Raw genomic sequence first — 20,263 nt, forward strand, 5'->3', positions numbered from 1 at the left:
CACTTAATCTCACCATCATTGTTTATTCACTTCCCGTCAAGTACACGCCTGGGGTCACACTTGAGGTTGAACGTAATACCAGGAAACTGACAACATGTGCCCACCGAGAGGCTTCCCTGCACCTTAAATGACAGGTTCACAGTCTTGCAATGTAACAGTAACTAGTACCTTAAATAAGAAACAAGCGGTTCTAGGTTTGGATAAACTTTTACTACAGATTTCTCCATGCGTTCAAGTTTGAATTTGATCAAACAGGTGGCCACACTTTAGTATGCTAAACTCTGACTCTCTAAATGGTCACTGTGTATTGGAGGGAAGGCCACAGCAAATAATGTGCAGATGTGCAGCTGACTTTTGTGTTAGAAAGATGATTAAATACTGTGTGCCTAAGATTTTTTCATGCACTGATAATATCCATGCATGATGTTTTTTTCTCTTTTTTAATATGATTAAAATGTGTAAATTCCTCGGAACTCATGACTGGACCCTTTTTAAATTTTTGCTGAAAGAAGAAATGCTGACATGGGATTAGCCAACTGACTTAATCAGAAATTCACTGGTAATGGGCTCAGCAAGCCTTTCCCCAAATCAAGTCATTAAACAGATATTTGCCACATTTTCACTGACACCGTGCAGTCTAATGAATCATAATTCAAAAAATAATGATGGTCTATTTACAATCCAGCACAACAATGGCCAAATTTAATAGTCATCCACAAAACCGGCAAGACTGCCATTTAGCCTGACAAGATATCAGGTTCTAGCACTTACTGGTAGACAGCGTGGAGTGTGGCACATAATAATTTGTCAGAGTTTGTGGCCGTGTGCAGCAGATGATTGGCTGGCAGACTGGTCTGTCGGAAAAAAATATTCATAAACTGATCTAAAAACTAACAGACCATCTTTCATAATCATTTACTCTAAGACAGTTAAATAGGGAAGCAAAAAGCTTAAAGATATAATGAACAAAGATGAGGTAACCTTCTTTCTTTCAATAGAATTAATCATATTCGTGCTCTACACCAATTTCAGTCTTGGTGTAGGGCATAATCAGAGACATATCTCAATCTTGTTCAGGAAACAAGCATTTGTAAGCGCTACTACAAACTAATTTAAGAAGTTTTTAAAATACATCTTAATATAGTACGAATTTGTCAGCTGTCAGAAGTGTCTCAATACAGTTACTTTACAAACAGATCAAATCCAAAGAAGGCCAAGCCCATATAAAAAACCCTATACTACAATAAAAGAAACAACATAGGCCTGTCTCCTTCAGCGCTGTGTTTAAAGGAAGCGTTTATAAAATTAATTCAAGGAAGTTGAAATTAAAAATACAACGATGGCTGGGTAATGAACTGTTATCAAGTTCCATGACAGGGACAATAAAAACTCTTCACAATAACAGCCTACAGTTAGTCACGAGGCTTTTCTATTCATAGTATTCAAGGGCTGATCGTGACATTAGAAAATAAAAACGGCGAGTGCTTAAATCAACACTCTTCATTCAACTTAAAATATATGACAACAAGATGCAAACAGTACCTTTGGTAGCGGTTTTCCCAGCTGAGCATAAAATTTAGTCCAGAACTGCATGAGAGACATGGATCCAACAGCTGCAGTTTGGGGGAGTAAAATATACACACACATACGCTCCTGCTTCACCTTGAATCCCTGAACTGGACAGTCTCTTCCATGTGTTGATCAAAGTGTTGGTAATCACTTTACAGCTGGTGCGCTCCCACCCAGCACAGGACTCTCACTAGCCCCTTCACAGTTCCTCTATGGTTCAGAGCACACATCTGCCTCTACCACAGATCTGCTGTGGGCAATGAGCGCACACCTACAACCTCTCACAAACAGAGATACAAGCAACTCTAAAACATACTTCCTGCTTCACCAGGACTGTCAGGTATTTGCATAAGGGGTTTAGTCATAGTGATTGTGGACTAGTTCCTCTGAGCTCAAAAAGGTGGTTGGAGAGCGAGTGAGAACAGAGGAGGAGGGGAGGGGAGAGGTGGGGAGAAGAGGGAGGGAGGAGGGGAGGAGCTTTCAGGAAATGATGCTTTTGTTGGTAAGTGACTAGAGTTACTGGCAGTAGGGCCCATTTTACTGTACATGGTGTAACTCAACCGCATTTGTAGTGTAAACAGTATTGCGCTCTGGACCTGGCCTCTCCTCACACCCTGCTGCTTACTGCTATGTTTAATGGGACTCGGCCACTATTTAATCATTATTATATTTAGAGGCCAAATCCCTGCCTGGCTTGCTGTCTTACTTCATACTCTTTTTTTGTGACTCTTTATCTAGAAAGATTCATTTTTAGGCCAGTCACTATTCTTTTAATAAATGCTGATTAATATAAGGTAAATATTAATACACACAAAAGCTAACAAAGGCAGATGCAACAAGTTGTCAAATAAGCTTTCTGAGAAGGGTGTGTCAGGTATGACAGGACACCTTTTATCAGATATAACAGCACAGAATAGGATATAGTTTTCGATCAAGAGAGCTTCTTCTACAACCATTAAAGAGATTTTATGAAAAAAAAGAAAAAACAGCCGAGATTGTTAAAAGTGCGTGTTTTCAATCTCACGGGGTCTTTCAAAGATTAGCCTATCTGCACACCTATTCATAAAAAGTTATTACTGCTTACTGGAACTATGGGTGTGATTGTAAAATGCAAACAACAAAAAAAAACAAAACAATATTCTGGGAATCTGACTGCTTATCAAAGGCAGCAACGTGCCAGTTTTTCTAAAACAAGAGCAATGTTAACTGTCCAACTGTCCATCATAAAGGAAAACATTGTGGTATTTAAAAAGAGAAATAATGTGATTTATGTGAAACACAGGGGGCCTATTTGTACACCCAGCTTCCAGGAATACATGATATCAAGCATGGAGAGGTACTGTAATGTCCATCTTCACTGAATTGAAGGGGAGTCAGGCTCTCAGAGACAGAGTGGCGCCTGTCCATGGTGTCATCATTGTATGACTGGGAATCCTCTGAATAATTTGTGTATGTATGTGAGTCTGGGTGTGTGCGTGTGTTTCGTTTCACATGGAAGGCCACTGGGGAGAAATTAATCATTGATGTACTTCTTTCGAACTCCTAAACACACCTTGCTGCTTCACAACCAAAAGAAGTACCACTTTATTTGAAAGGGAAGTACACCATCATAAACGTGGAATCTTTTCAAACGTTTATCACTGCTGTCATCAAGTGTCACTCAGTTAAAAATGTCATTTTTATGACAACTTGACATTAACTAATAGTTTGGGTTATATAACTACAGTTTCCAAATTGTACTCTTGCAGTCGGGATCAAGTACATAGTCATGAAACAGTTATATTACTGTTGTGGCAATATCAAGCCAATATCAAAGCCTTCTATGTATCACAGCTTAATGATGTAATGTTAACCCATAAAGCTAAACAGTTTACATACCCTATAAACATATCATGCTCATAAAAGGTTTACAAGAAGCTATGTCTTCTTGGTGAATGTGAAGTGCATCAACTTCGCATTTAAATGACTTATATGAACAAGTGCCGTTTAATAACATAATCCAAAAATATGTCGATAGTCACCTGTAAGTCTTATGCTGACCCTTTCAAATACACAAATGAATGCATTCCTGACTTTACATACAAAACATCAGGATATAGTCTTATTGTCATATGCGCACAGCTGCTTTCAGTGATCTACAAAAGCTAAGTGGCAATGTGAAGCTACGTGAAATGGGGCTAACTGAGACCACAAACAAGCAAAGCTGGTTTGAGTTCCAAATCTGATTTTGATTCTAGCCCTCAATGACTTTGAATCATTTGAATCCTTTGTCACATTTGATGACCCTTATCAAACAGGACCAACAATTGTATTTTTCCATTCACTGTGATGATATCATCTCTAACTTGCAAGGTAGACACGGGTGCAAGTCAAAACCTGACTATTGCAATAATAATTTTTTGTTAAGAAATACTCAGTTCCTAAACAAATGAGAGTAGAAGTTAAACTATCCGAACCTAATATTAAGGCACACAGTCCTCACGGAAAACAGTGCACCTATTAACAACCCTTTAAATTAACACCTTTGACCTCCTCCTTCGGAAACTAGGCCAGTCAAATGACTGTGCTGGAGTGTCTTATAAGGAAGTAACCGAGAAATGCCAACTGATTTATATCATGACAGGTTTGCCGCAGAAAAAAAGAAAGTCAAGACAAACCAGATCGTCCTCTTACCGCACACCATATTCCAACCCCCCCCCTCCAAGAAAAACAACAAAAACACCCTGAGAACTTTCAAATTCACCAAATTCACCAAATATTTTAAAACAAATGAAAATAATTCTATTAGCTGGGTATTTCTGTATGCATTGCAAACACTTTTTAATTTACAAAATGAGAGTCTTAAATGCAACAGAGAGGTTTAAACTACACCTGTGTGCAAAAATATGAGCTTAGTTATGATCTAGTTCATGGTCTGCAGAGTTGCACAGGTTAAAAAAAAAAGCATGCCTTTCAGGAACCAAGGGGCCTTAACATTTTTTCAGCTGGGTCTTAGACTAAACAGGATCTTTCTCTTTGCTTTTCTCTTTTCTTTGCCTGCTCATATAGATATTTTGATGTTATCACATTTCAACTACATATCTAGTGTGTTTATATCACCTTAGACAAAGACAATGATCTTTCTACAGGTAATTGCCAACAGCTGGCTAAAGACTTACTCACGTTTGGAATTTTGAGTGTGACTTATTTAGCAATAAGAAATTTTCAGTTCTACAAAAAGCAAAACTAAGAAGACTCAATGCAAATGCACACTTCCTAGAAATGTACTTGGCAGTATTATGAGTGTAAACGTGAGAGCAATTACACGGAGAGACAGAACAAGAGTATGTAGTAAGAGACTAAGACCAGGAGTGTGCCTAAATGTGCTCCAATGTGTGTACATGTGCACATACAGTAGGTATACTGTATATATAGAGGATATAGTATGTATGATAGTATGGTCTGCTTCTGACGTGATGTGCACTCCTTGAGGTTAGCCAGAGTGGTTAGTTTTGTCTTTATTGTCTTCCAGTAAATCTTGTTGTCATTGTGACTTTTGTCACATAGACTCACGTGTTTAAGGTCCACAGATTACAAAACTTGGGCTTGGTAGGTATGCATGTATCACTGTGACAAAGGGTATAGCTTTCTTTCAAAACGTGGTTGCGTTTTTGTCAAAGTTGCAGCTGTCTTTTTTTTTCTAATTACAGTGAGCAGAGTCAGCAGAATGGAAATATGTTGCTAGTTTGAATCTACTAAAGAAAAATGGCATTAAAATTCTTGAGGTTAATAAAAACCAGTAAATACAAGTTAGCCTCAATATGTTTTTTCCACTGTTTATCACAGTTTTACTGTGTCCAAGCCGACTGTTTTGGTAATGCCTTAGTTTATAGTTTCTTGGTGGTACTATAACTCCCAGAAAAGGTATTTTATGCCAACTGTTATTTCTGGGGGAAGTTTCCAGCGAAAGACAGCACATATTGGCAAAGCTTCAGTTCATATAACGTGTAGGTAATTTTATTCAGCCATTGTTTAAATCTCTCACATTTAATATGTCCTAATTACTTATGATGTGCATTGTGTACTTTTAGGGGATTCTGGTTATGATGTTTCAACAACCTTATCCTGATCACAATACAGTGGCCACATGTCCATTTTATTTATTAGTAACTTCGAGAAAAGTCATATAAAAATAATATTAACGGGAATATAAACAGGAAGTCTACTGATTCTAACACAAATAATCAACTGTTTTCAGAATTACAGCAATCCAGAGTTACACTTCCTGGTCATATGCTGGTTAGCTGCATAAACAAACTGTAACATTGTGGGAAGACAGCAAACCAAAAGAGATTTTCCTAATGACCCTACAGCTGTAACTGAAACAAAGAAATTGCTGAGGTAAACACGGCAGTCACTTGACAAAACCAAACGATCCCATCAAAAACTCTGCCTAGTCAAATATGCCTAAATGTTTTCTGTATTGTCATGAATCAACAGTGGGGGGGAAAAAACAAGAAATTCTGCTTTCTGATTGTGGATGGACACAGGAAAAACATGGCAGGATCACCACGGAATGGGGGAATGAAATGGAGGATGAAGTGAGCTGAGTGTGAGTTGGCAGATTAGTCATGATGACCCCATGACTTACATTTTCTCCCCCATGCCTCACATGGCAGGGAGTGTCTAAAACCAGAAAGAAGAGCTGAGAAAGCACAATATAAGCACAAAAGATCTCGCTGCCGCAAACAGGCAAAAGCAAGCATTTTAACATCACATATTTTTGACACCACGAAAACAAATCTCCACTACTTACTGCTTGTGAAAAGAGGTAATCTAAACTAAATCTCACAACAACTGTTTTCTAATTATGTACCTACAGATAATTAGACATCTGTGTCATACACTCAGGAGCCCTGTATGATTACTTTACAGAAGAAAGCTCAATCCAGACAGGCTAAAACATGCATTTGGAAAACTAGGGAAACCCCACATGAATCACACAATCCATGTAAGCACTACAATACACGCGCATGACACGTAACTTTCTTTTGTATAATATATGACATGTGTAGCTTTTGATTTTAAACCCCTCCCACCAGTCTTACAAACCAATAAAACCTTGCCTTTTTTTTTTCTTTTTTTTTTAAAGAAAGAATTATTAGACTCATTCAAACATCTGGAGCCAAACATGAAGTGAAACTCTTGCGTGTAGATTCTGTGTCTGCTTGTGCTTCATTTGAAACTGCTAGTAATGATGGACTACAAATGATGTGTCTGGAAACTGGATATCAACAACAAAAATCTCTGAATTATCCTTGCAGCTTTGTCATAACGTACCTATAATGTGCACGTTCATTAAATGTATTTAAGATCTTTTAGTTCTTCTGGTTGATGCAAAACATCTGAGCAAAAACTATATGAGAACTTGTTATTTGAATTTTTTTATTCTATGATTTCTTTATCATAGAATGTAAATGCATGCTTTTATCTACAGACAATACATTGTTCACTGGCCAGGCTATGCTGTCAATTTGCTACGGCAAGGAGCTGTTCCAGCATCTCTTCTGACTAAAGATAGATTTGTCCAATTAATTATAGTCATGTCCAGGAGTGTATTTCATGCACCAGGATTGAAAAACATTATTATTTTTTACAATCTGCATTTTCTACATTTTTATTAGAACTACTGTTTAAAGAGTTGCCTCGTAGGAACATAATGAGGAAATATGTTATAGAAAAAATGCATATGCAAAGCAAGGATCCCTTATCTTGAGCCACCACTGTGGCTGCTTTGGCTTTATGCTGGACTAAGGAAAGCCCTGACAGCTACGCCTTCTCTAGTTAGTGGCTCTCTTCTTTAAAACTCATCATCATAGCATATTGTGTTTTAATGTGGTTCCATAATGACACTCATAAACTCAAAATGGATTCAGATTAGAAATTCACTGGTCTGTGCAATTACAATGGCTCCTGTTCATACAATACTAGCTATAAAGTACTGGCTGAATGGACACAAAAGTACTTAGAAATAAAAAATGCAAATGATGCAAAGTAATGGGTATGGGTAGAAGTCTGTGTCTTCAATGCCCCTGTTTAAGTATTTCCCATTTTTGAATGAATGTCCAAGTTAAGCATAGTCTCACAGGCACTGAAATAATTCACAGTAGCTGAAAAAACTTCCAGGACTTTCTAAGATGCTTAATATTTGTAAAATGATTTGAAGCATGACTAAAACGCCGACTTCTAAAGGCATAAAACCATAGAAGAGAGGATCACACAATTATAGCTTCCTATTAATGACATGCCTTGACAGGAATTGGGCAGGTGCTGCTGCAGTCGTCTAGACAACATCAGGCTTTAATAAGGTTTCTCTACGGTAAATTAAGGCTCAACTTAATACACATGAAAGGCAAGATGAAAGGGGTGAGTGGGAGGTATTATCCTCCCCTATGATGAGCAAGTAAATGAGAGTGGTAGACAAAACAAATAAACGAAAAAACTCAAAACAAAACTGCAAGACAAATACATCTTTCTGTATTTATAAGACTATCTTCATCCTGATTCTTGAAGCCATTCCAATATCATCACAAATCCAGCAAATGAGGGAACATCTTTTGGAAAAATTGTCCACCCTTTCTTCAGTAGATTTCCAAAGACTTGTGAAATAAAAACTGTTCCGGTGAGACCATCTGTAGGTCAGCATGTACAAGTGCTAAATAAAAACCAACCTGGGTAAACTCTCCATTCCTAGAGAAGTTGAGGCCGGGAAAGTCCATGTCAGAGATTCCCGGGTATATATCCACTGGCATATCTGGAATGTTGGTGAAAGCTCTGCCGTTTAAGTGGTACTGCCTAGAAAGAAAGACAAAGTTTAGTCTGTTTAACTGTTACACATAGCTTTTTCAAATAATAACAAGGTTTATACTCATTCAGCTACAAACACCTTAAAGCTGCCAAAGTTCACAGGCTTTTATACCTGTACAGTAAGTAGCAGACATGTGAAGCTGACATTTAAGTAGTACACCAAAGTACTCCAAGACAAGCGTTCCGGGTGTTGTTTGTTATTTAGTATTGTCTAACTAAAAGTTAATGGTCTAAAGTTATAATACTGTGTTACAAAACATTTTTTAAAATTCCACACACACCTAACAGGTGAAGGCGGAACACTTTCAGTTTGTTCCCTTATGGCATTTTCAAGCTAGTTTTAAGCCCAATCTAGTCTCTTGTAACTCTTGAAATCTTTGTCTTAGTAAATAAATAATAACAAAAAACAGGCACCAGGTATTAAAAGAAACAAGCTAAACATGTATCTCGGGACAGACAGGCAGAGATAGACAAGATTAGAAAAACCCAGAGGGTAAGCGAGAGCTATCAACAGAAAGTCTAAGTACAGAGAATAAGAGCAGCTCCTACCCATTTCAAAGATCCATTTCTCCCGAATAACAACCTTCACTTTGTCTACTGTGCTAATATCTGAAACTGTCCAATAGAACTCCTGCGATATTTTCAGTTTCTTCCTGAGTACAAGTCATCATAACGCAACAAGCTTACTCGTCTATGAGTGGTAAAAGCACAGTCAAAATGAAAGCAAAACTAAACCCTTGTAAAGGTGGAACTATAAAAGGACCATCCCATATTCGTCTCACCCAATCATGTTCCAGGGCTCAGAACTGAAGGATTGGAAACGTCCAAATCTATTCAAAGGATTAGATCAGCAGGCCTGATTGATTTAAGGTCAAAATACATCAAGGGGATGAAAGGGCAGTCCTAATCCAGTGTAAGGAAACCAAACTATGGAAACATGGTTCCTCTGATTTCAATCAGAATCAGAATCAAAATACTTTATTGATCCCTGGGGGAATTATTTTTTTGTTACAGTGCTCCATTATAAACAAACATTAACAAGACAGACAATACGCTAACTAAGAATAGTACAATATATACACACATATATATACATACATAAAGTCGCTTATTAATAAATAGCTGAAAATTGTTCATTTATTAATGAACAACAAAGTGACATGTTGCCAAATATTCAATATTTGAGATTGTACGTGGTCACACATTCACTATTTGCTGAGAATATGTTATCTTTATCTTGGTTATTGTTTTATATAACCAATTCTCTCACTTGGTTACTTATGCAGCCATCGATTTTTCGTTTGAATTTTTGCGGATGAAAGGGGCGTCTGGCTGATAAGTAGTAGGGGTGGGGGAAAAAATCGATACTGTGTAGTATCGTGATATTTTGTTTGCTAATAATGTATCGATACAGGGACAGCAGAAATCGATATTTTGTTACAAAAGGGTTTTTGTGCTCTGACTTCAGAGCATGTTGATCCTTTTTCTGAGAAAGAATCCTGACATTCCTTCACTGTCCAAATGTGTTTAACGTTTTTTGGCAGCAATAAACATGACAGTTTACTTATTTTAATTTAAGACATGTTTTATTTTAATTAAGTTTAAAACTTTTTTATTTAATATAAAATTATATTTTGTTTTAATTTACTTTCAAATTCTTCAGTTGCTGAAGGGGCTGCATAGTTTTCATATTGCATAGTGCAGAATAGCTATAATTGTACCAGATAGTTGCATTCAGTTAAGTTGGACTAGACTGTAATACAAACCGTTCAGTTTGTCAACAATAAAACTGACTGAAATGAGAGAAAGACTGAGTGCGAGACTTTGATATTAGATAAAATGAATATTGATAAAGTTTACCTTTATGTACAGAATCTGAATATCGCAAAATATTTTAAAAAATTGCAATAATATCGTGCCAGCACGGTGGCACGGTGGTTAGCACTGTTGCCGCACAGCAAGAAGGTCCTGAGTTCAATTCCACCATCAGGCCGGGGTCTTTCTGTGTGGAGTTTGCATGTTCTCCCCGTGTTTGCGTGGGTTCTCTCCGGGTACTCCGGCTTCCTCCCACAGTCCAAAGACATGCAGCTTGTGGGGATAGGTTAATCGGATAATCCAAATTGCCACTAGGTGTGAATGCGCGAGTGAATGAGAGTGTGAATGGTTGTCTGTCCCTGTGTGTTGGCCCTGCGACAGACTGGCGACCTGTCCAGGGTGTACCCTGCCTCTCGCCCTATGACAGCTGGGATAGGCTCCAGCGCCCCCCGCGACCCTGAAAAGGATAAGCGGAAGCGAATGGATGGATGAATAATATCGTATCGTGCGTTAAGTATTGTGATAATATCGTATCGTGGGATGTATGGTGATTCCCACCTCTAATAAGTAGGTTAACTTAAAAAAACAAAACAAGACAACAATGAGGTCTTTGTTAAACTTATTTTTCCTCAATCAAGTAGATGGGGAGTTAGTGTGAGAACAAGTAGTTTGCCTACACAATGGAAAAAGACAAGATTAATCATGGCGATAAATATAAATGAGAAAAAAAAAGGTAAAGAACATGGTTAGTTCTCAGAAAACACCGCGAATAGTAACAACCATCCACACTGGAAATCCCCTTAGCAAACAGTGATATGAGTGTGATATTATTACAACAGAAGTCTTGGCAGGACAGCATAAGCTGCCTTCCAATAACACAAAGCCAGTGAGGGTCTCTCAGCTAAAGTAGCTGAATGACTTACTGTTTATCTCATCATACATAGCCTGAAGCTGTGCATAGATAATAATATCTATAACTTTGCTTTTCCGCACACCTTGGTTTTCTGTTCTAGTGTGCAGTTATCTCAACTGTCTTTCAATTACTGCGATTTTACAAGTTTGCTAGAATTATGTTTATTATTAGGTTTTCAGATAAATTACTTCCTGGCATCCTGTGCCCCTTACTTATTGAGAAGTTCATAATTAGGGTCTTTAAAGGATCAGACCTGATGTGCATTTCAAACAATGACTGTACAAAAGTCTATAGTCATTTTCTACACTCTTTACTTTAAACATTAGAATGTGTTTCAGCTTCAAAGTGGTTCACTATAGTGCTGACACCTTCAGGATTAAGGCATCATCCTTAAAGCAAACTCATATGGAGGTGCGGAACTTGCAGTAACTTTGGAAATTAATCCTGAAATAAAAATAAAAAAAAAAATAAATATTTAAAGCTACGCTAACAGTGAATAAACACAGGAATTTAATGTACATGTAAGATTACCTGAAAGTGATTGTAGATAAAGGTAAGTTTGTCACATTTTGCTCAATTCAGGAGTAGCCATGAACTGTTTACTGTGAGCAAACATGAGCACTTTACAATGATGTTAAAGTGTTTTCGGCTTCTTCCATAGAAAAATCTGAGATCATTATCAACATCTACGGGATGCCCAAGATTACAAAGTAAACAAAGACATGCAACTGCTCTGATTCCTAGGAGTATCTCACGAAGTACAACTTTAAAAAAAAAAAAAAAGGATCCTACTCGGAAGCACATTTCTTTGAATCTGAGTATGCTATTTTTAATAACTGCAGTGTTATTTCTTGTTTTTTTTATTGTATATTCTTTAATATAGTGTATACATGCTCCATCTGCCTGTCACTTTGCTGCTGGAACACGCAAATTTCTCCAAAAAGGGACAATAAAGGACAATTCTAGTCTAATCTATATTTCTATTCTAAATTTATCTCCCGCAGTGAACTTTGGCTCATGGCAGTGGGAAACACTCCAGTGTGACTCTAGGTAGTACTGTGCGAAAAGTGGCTAAATAATGCAGAGAAGACAGGTAGCAGGTCAAAGCTAATTTTGGAGTAAATATCAAAAATCCTTTCACTACACGAATGAATCCATAAAACATGAAGAGGCTGTGGTGTTCTAACTGTACATTGCTGATATGTTGTGTAAAGCAGGAAAATCAGCTGTGTGGGCAGACCTAACCATTATTCCTGCAATAAACTGTTAATTAAATCACTTGAAAATATTTTAACTGAGCAGAAAATTAGTTTCTACTTATGTTTAAAAATCAAATGGAGTTTTTCATTCTAAAACTGGTTCTCAGTTTCCAGTTTTTCCTTTACAGTGACTACCTGCTATGTGAGTATGTGTGTGGGGCACTTTAATCACATCTTTGTGAGGACACTGACTAAGATATATGCATTACTGAACCTCAAACCGCCAGGTTCTATCACCAAGAATAACAGTCAACTCTCACTCTAACCCTACCCTAAACCTACACCTTAACCTAACTTTAACTCTAAAACAAAGTAAAGAGTCTATTTAAAGTATTTAACGTCCTAAACAGGGCTTTGAAGATGTGTGAAAAACTGAGAGTTCAAACATTTACAAATGGTATTACTCAAATTATTTAAAAGCTGGACAAGTATGCACTATAAGTGTTATGTTGTTATGTTTTTTATTTTTCATCTTTGGTTTCCTGTGATAAAGATATCAATCGGTCACTCATGCTGTTTGGATGGGCTGATCATGACGAAGTTGCAACCCACAATCTGCCTGTGGTACACACACACACACACACATACACATGCACATGCACAGACACACTTAGGGAGTGTCTCTATTAAAAACAGAAAGTTTAAGATGGCCATATGACACATATTGAATTTGTAAATCATAACTATAATATCACCTGAATTACAGTCTCTCCGAAAAGACTCTCTACAGATTATTTAACTCGTACTGTATTTTTTTTTTTTTTTTTTTTGCATAAGCTAACACATACCATGTAATCTCTATGCAGCAACTGCTGAAATATTTTTCAGAGTTTGGATCTTTTTAAATTGGATTTATGAATTAGATTTTTAGCCTTGATGATGTGCCATCTTCACATAACTAGAGAAGACAAATATTCAGCTGTGCCAGTGCCAGATACAGTGATGTTGATACCAATATGACTAAAAATAACACAGCAGGATATAGGGTGGGGATAGACAAATAAGTTTCTTCATTGTCTGGGACATGCAGAGTTGTAAATATCAAAACCACAGTGCAACAAACTGTCAAGAGAAGATAATGTTTTTGCTAATGTTCATTTCATATTTCACAGCTTTACATGCAAATGCAAACCGCCACCTCCAAAATTTCAACCTGCTGTGACAAAAAACATGGTTCTTCTGAATAAAGATACCAGGGTAAGACTGCTGTCACTGTGTGTTAATAAAAAGGTAAATTTTAACAGGTCAGTGTTTTGTTCATATAACCTATGCTGTGAGTTTGTAGCTGGTTCCATCAGTAAATAAATTAATAGATTAAATTAAGAGACAGTGAAGTAGTTCTGTGAAATTGCAGCTGGACAGTAGATATAATCAATTTAAGTTGAGAGAATGACCTGTTGCCTTCTATTTGGTAAGCTATGAACTCACACACAACTCTTAATTTATCCTTTTCTTGTCTTTATAACTGAATTCTACATGTTTAGGCCAGATAATGATAAACTGAGAAATACAGCATTATTAGCGGGGTGATTCTTGCTATTCTATTGCAGCTAGTAGCTTATGCCTGTACCTCAATGTCTCTGCTGGCAACCAGCTTGAACAATATTACAGAACAGAGAATTGCTGAGCTGTTAACCTGCTTCAAGCAGGTGGAGAGCAAGCCCTATCAGGAAAACTCACTGCAATATGCTGCCTCATTTGCAAAGTACATGCTGTACTGCAACTTTCCACTAAGTTAAGTGAATAACGAATCGCCAAGATACAAAGTAGGTAACGGTGCAAGTGAGCGTATAACCTTTACAGTACCCCCTTTACCCCCCACCCACACACACACACACACACACACACACACACACACAAAAATGCTTGTTCACCAGTGATGAGCATGTGCCAAAACAGAGCCCTAAATCAAACACACTCCTATTGTTCTGGATTTTATTATATTCCCAATAGGTGAGAAAGTGCCTTGGTTTTTCTACAACCCAAAGCACACAGATTAATCACAGACAATTCACATATTCTCAAGTGCTCCACATTTCATATAAAACTCATCTCCAGAGCTACTATAATGAGATGTATGCTTTAGTAAGCTCTAATACTAAAATGAACTTCCTCCTGCTGTAACTGTCACTAGAATCTAGGTGATGTTTTTATTACTCTTTATAAGGATCATTTCTGCTGCGCAGGGGCAGAATCAGTCAGCCAGTCCATCAATCTGTGTAAACAGAGCACTGGTCCATTCACATTCTTCCCTCAATGGGGTCTTGTGAGCTATTCACTTCTCAGCTTGTGCCCAGTAGCAATGTGAGTGGACAGCTGAGGGCTTTCGACACCAATCAGTTTCATTCTGACTGTGGAGAGCAAGTCAATCATACTTAGCTGCAGCCTGCTCTGTAACCTGAGGATCCTTCAAAAGAAGTAACACACACAGGGTCGTGCCACACTGAACATCAAAAATTAGCAGGGTAATGTAGAGATGCAGAAACTGGAGGTTTAGTCCTCTGTCCTGTTTACTCATGCCACATTCAAACTTGGGAAACTCTTGTTGCCTTTGAAATGGTTGCTTTAAAGACAGAGAACCACGACTGTGACACGACTGCGACTGTTACCATCTTCAAAGTAACTTTGGTGTGGGAAGACAGCAATAACACGGCAATAATACAGAGCCAGCCTGCAGTCAGTTTGAGACTGAATGGGGTCAATCTGGCAATTACATGCAGCAGTTTGTGAAATACAGCGATGAACTGAGATAAATTGGCAAAAAAAAAAAAATCGTCAATCTTTTGTAATCTTTTGCAATTCTGGCTCCATCTACAGAGAAACTACAGAAAGTAGTTACATTAAGAGTCCAGTCAGAACCCAAGTGATCTGAAATGGAAATAAGGAAATTCCTCCGGAGATAGTGGAGAAGTGATATTGCTTAATGTAGGACAGTAAATTTAACTGTAAAAGAAGACAGGAACTCTACAACCTTGCATCAGAATACAACCAGGTAAGCCAAATTCCCTATTCCAAAGAGACACACACATTGCACATCAGATGCACTGATCAGCGCAGACTGAGTGCAATGTGTAGGCAATTAATGAATTCATCTTCATTAATGAATTCAATGGAAATTATTTTCAAACCGTCCCAATTTGTTAAGAGTGACTGCATTCAATCTGAGTTGGACTACAATTGTTGCCTCCCACAAAGGGAATTGTGTAATTGTTTTGCAATTTAAAGTGGTCGCCCACAAGTTGAGGGTGAAGGCACACTCAAACACCGAGCAACCTCGAATGCTGCAACTACTTAAAACTGGTCACCAAATCTGAAAGAAAAATTAAATGTAATAATCAAGCAACCACTAACATTTCTTAGTTACTTTTTTTTTCTTTGTCTATTTCTATTTTAGTGATACTGAGCCATTAAATAAACTAGGAGCAGGACTGAATAATTTTTGAAGTGCTGAAGAAGGAATGATTAACGTGAATTAAATCTCTTGATCAAAGACTTGGTTCTTCTAAAAACCAGTCAGCCACTTTACTCTAAAACAAAACTGAGAGTACACAAAGACTTCCTCAAATGAGGGGTCCTCAAAACACAGTACTGAAGAACTAGTTGAAATTCAATCAAACCAATCTTGCAATAAACCACAGACCCCTTGTGAATTTGATTGTATTGTACATTGTAAAACAGAGAGTGAGATAAGAGTGTTGTAAACGCAACTTGATGTCAGAAAATTCCACTTTGAGTGAACTTGAAAACCACAGACCCTGCTTTCAACGTCATCTGGCACTTGAACTTTCAAAGACGCACTGCACTGGCAGCAATAACAATAGAAAACACCACTTCTTTAACAAACACTTCTTCAGTTATCTTCAATATGACACAATCTTGGTGATGACTAAATTCATCTTTAAAATAACAAGTCACTATCCACTGAATCACCAAATAGATACTGTATACAAGCCCACTCAATTCTCAGATTTAATGCACATAGTTTTTAAGTTTGGACTGGTTAAAGCAAAAGCCTAATGACGATATCACTTTTAAGACCCTGATAGTTTTCATGATGCAAGAAAGAACCATAATGACTGCTCTAATATTTAGCATGTATCATAGAATTAAACAATTCTGCTGAAAAAAATGCTAACCCATACTGCACATACATAAACGGTACATATGACCTTTTATATCAGAGTGCTTATACAAAGTGCACCTGATCTTTAACAGATTAAAATGTCAAAATGTTCCTGAGTGCACAGCTGTGGCTAAATGCATGGAGTGCAGTTCGTGATAACGACTGTGGTTCTTTCTGCCAACAAAAACAAGACGTTACGCAGCCCTTTTCCAGTTTAACTTTATACATGCACAACTTAGGAGAAAACGTTCATTTAGCACTGAGAGATCCTGCAGTTAAGTCTGACACTGGGCCACTCACTACGGGAAATAAAAGAGATTTGATAAAGAAGACCTGCCCAGTGATCTGAGCTGGTCGTTGAGTGTTAGAATGAGAATGTGATCAGCTGTAAAAAACAAACATTCAATCAGCTTTGGGGGTTTCAAAAGTTATGTGCCCATTGAAAGAAACACTTTTACATGCATCTAAATGATAATTTCATGTTAGGTTGGACCAGTGTATCCATTTTCTTTCAATCCTAAAGGTTTATATTTATCAAATATATACAAATTTTCCCTCAAGTTTACCCGATTAATAATAAATCGTATATAACTGAGTTTAACCTCCTAGGACCTGGCGTCCACATATGAGGACATCACATTTTGGGTCGTCTAGACCAAACTACTACATTTTGCTCTACATTTTGCTCTACATAATATGCCCAAATATCAAAGAGAAATTAAAAATTCATGCTTAGGAGGTTAAGCACCATCATACACTTATCTACCGTAGCTATATTTGACCAATTCTAAAAATTCTTTCACAATTTTTGCTCTTTTTATATTTATATGTATTGCTGTAGGATACACATATAAATGTCATTCTGACTGACCACATTTAAATGTGTGGAAGTGATTGTGTGCTATGTGGATGTCACTGTCTCAGGGAAGTATGCATTGATCAAATACACCAACATGAGGAAAAATTTATAATAATTTAAGTCCCTAGACTGCTAGTGCATTTTGTCAGTTCATGTGCGAAACTTGGAAACCAGGAAACTGCCTGTTTTAAATGCTTAACATTGGGGGTGTAACAGCATTTGAAACTCAGGGTTTGGCCTGAACTTTGGTTTCAGACTGCATTCAGCACTCAGATGCTGCATTCTGTGCTTAGAGTGCTACTAACTGTCAAGTATATATCTTTTTTTTCATTGAAAATGTAAATAAATCATTCAAATATCAAAAATGTTTCCATTAAAAAGAATAAAACATATTCATAATTAACTGAGATAAACTAGTAAACCCAAAAAGACAGCTAGAACATCAACAAAAGGTGCTGGGTAGACTTTGCTTGATATAAATAGTCTTCTGGCAATAACTGTTAGGCTCCCAGGGAACATTAAAAAAAAGAGCATTTCATACCCAACCCAGCTTTCTGAACAGTTCAAGAGAAATACATGCGCTACTACACCCCTACTGAATATGGTAATTGTTATGGAGCATTCACTTTGAAGATACTGTAAACTGTGCTTGTAACTTACTGATTTCCAGACTGCATAGGGCAGTGTATGCTGTATCCACTCTGGTGAGAAGAGAGGGGCCAGGCAGTGGGGGTGGGAAATATTGAACTCTAAAAAGAAAGATTAAAAAAAGACTTATCACTTAAAGCAGCATTAGGACTTTAACACACAGGAAAGGCTCTCCTCTTGGTCCAAATTTAATATAAGTCAATACTATTAACAGCACTTTGCTATGTGTTATACTAAAAACAAAATACTTTGTTTAGATAAATCCCATCTTTACCCCACCAAGAAGTGAATGCTGCAGCTGATGGCAAAGAATGCCTGGGAATGATTTCAAAATGTTTCACTGTAGTTGCGCAATCCATTAATAGGTGATTTCAACAGCATTCAATAACATTCACTCTTAGTGTAATCTAGAGAGGTGGAAAGTTTCAGTTTCACGTATGGTGGTTTTTTTTGTTGTTTTTTAAAGAAATTCTCAGGAATAGCAATCATAATCCCATTACAGCAGAAAAGGGTGGAAGCCTGCTTTCATCACTTTTTAATGGAATCATTTACTTTTCTGTACACAATACACCATTAGAAAATGTGATTGTTTGATTATGTATGTAAGCACAATCTTTTGGATCTGTTAAGATGATCCAGACCAAAATTCAAGTGATTATCCAACTACATTTGCAGCAAAATGCCACACATTTCCAAATGTGTGGCATTTTGTAACACATTCTCTTTTATTTATCTATTTTGCCTTTTTGAAAAATATTAAAGAAGTGAAACATAAAAGAAGAAAAACTATGGAGGTTATGCAAATAGGCCTATATATAAAAATGCAAACACACCTCCATGCTAGTGGGGGTTACAGAGAACAAGCTGTTGTCCAGCTGAGGGCCTTCTGGATGCAGGTAGTTCTCCCCGTCCATGGCCATCGCTGAGGTGAGGGTTGGCATCAGACCACAGCTTCACTCATGACCACCAGCCGACTTAAACTATGGACTTTCCGACCACCACTCAGGTGCTGGCTGTGTGTGAAATAGGGCTTTTAACAAGGGCAAATGCAGTCCATGACCTGAAAAAAAGAGTAGGAATGGATGAGACATATAGGAAATGAAGAGGACAGCAACAGAAGCTGTCAAGCAGTTTCGCTGCAAATATGGTAATTATAAAATCAAGGAAGATGGTGTAAAGATAAATAAGCCATGAAAATCAGCAGAAACTGTGGGCTTAATGGCTTACTTAAAGTCAGATTCAGCAATAAAAAAGCTCAAAAAAATATGTTTTAGAAAGACTATTATGTCTGGCATAGCCATATAAACAGAGTCCAGTTTATGAGAAAAAATAGAGAAATTCAAATATGTCATAAAGCACTAAAATGATTTACAAAATATGATAAAATGGTAATATGAAGATAAATTAAAAAGCAAATGGCCTTACATTTTAGGGCTGCTACATTTGTCAGAACACAAACTGAATTCAAATCTTATTCATAATGCAGAGTTTGAGCAGATATTTATTGATGGACAGTCCTCATTAGCTGGTTGTCATCCAACATCACTGAAGATTCCACATTCATTACAGAACCAATTAAAATCATGGCCAGAGGTCCACAGCAGTGTGCACTGCGCTGGATAAACCTATAATGAGCACAAGCTAAATAACAAACATAACATAATAGTATTTAATACAGACATGGTGGTCCAAAAATAAATAAAAGAAAATCAATTATAATAAATTATGTTTAAACCAGTTGTGTTTATTGGTTTGATTTATTATTGTATAACAAATGTTCAGAATTAACAGAAAATGGCACAGCTTTCTGCCGCTGAGTGTCAGACTCTCTGCTGGACGAGGACCACTGCTTACACATTCAGTAACCCCCAAAGCCAAATTCCAGCCAGTAAAACCACCAATAGTGGAGACCACTAGGGGGACGTAAGGAAGATGGCAGCATAAGCCTGCAGCTCCCGGTCAAAACTCGAAAGAGAACCAGAATTCGAATATTTCCACCGCTAAACCGTGTAATAAATGCCATGGAAGGTGGAAGAAGGTCAAAAAGACAAGGAAACATTAAGAATTTTGTGAAACAAGTGGAGCTGGTAAGAGGGGGCAACGCAGACTTGTCCGAGAACAGCGTGCAAGGCGAGCAGATGGAAGGAGATGTAGCTAGCCACCCTCACGCAGACTTCCAGGACATCATTAAGGAAATTCACTCACTTAAAGCAGAGTTTAAAACCGAGTTT

At 37.4% G+C, this 20,263-nt stretch overlaps 1 protein-coding gene across 6 annotated transcripts in view; it reads right to left on the bottom strand.

The window, feature by feature from the left end:
- sbno2b (strawberry notch homolog 2b) overlaps positions 1 to 20,263 on the bottom strand; it is a 67,559-nt gene that overhangs the window by 27,892 nt on the left and 19,404 nt on the right. For 4 of the 6 annotated variants that reach the window (XM_005733984.2, XM_005733983.2, XM_013911122.1 and 1 more), the window contains exons 2-4: positions 18,866 to 19,092; positions 18,045 to 18,133; positions 8,280 to 8,403 (exon numbers count right to left, since the gene is read on the bottom strand). In XM_005733984.2, coding sequence (XP_005734041.1) covers positions 8,280 to 8,403; positions 18,045 to 18,133; positions 18,866 to 18,973 — 321 coding nt within the window. In that variant the 5' untranslated portion in view covers positions 18,974 to 19,092. Of the gene's footprint in view, positions 1 to 1,542; positions 1,987 to 8,279; positions 8,404 to 8,964; positions 9,110 to 18,044; positions 18,134 to 18,865; positions 19,093 to 20,263 lie in introns of those variants that run through there. The other 2 variants (XM_005733986.2, XM_005733985.2) reach the window with 2 other exon arrangements.

The sequence above is a fragment of the Pundamilia nyererei genome, unplaced genomic scaffold, assembly GCF_000239375.1.
Source record: "Pundamilia nyererei isolate P.nyererei 1_Seehausen unplaced genomic scaffold, PunNye1.0 scaffold00056, whole genome shotgun sequence".
In the NCBI taxonomy this organism is placed as follows: Eukaryota; Metazoa; Chordata; class Actinopteri; order Cichliformes; family Cichlidae; genus Pundamilia; species Pundamilia nyererei.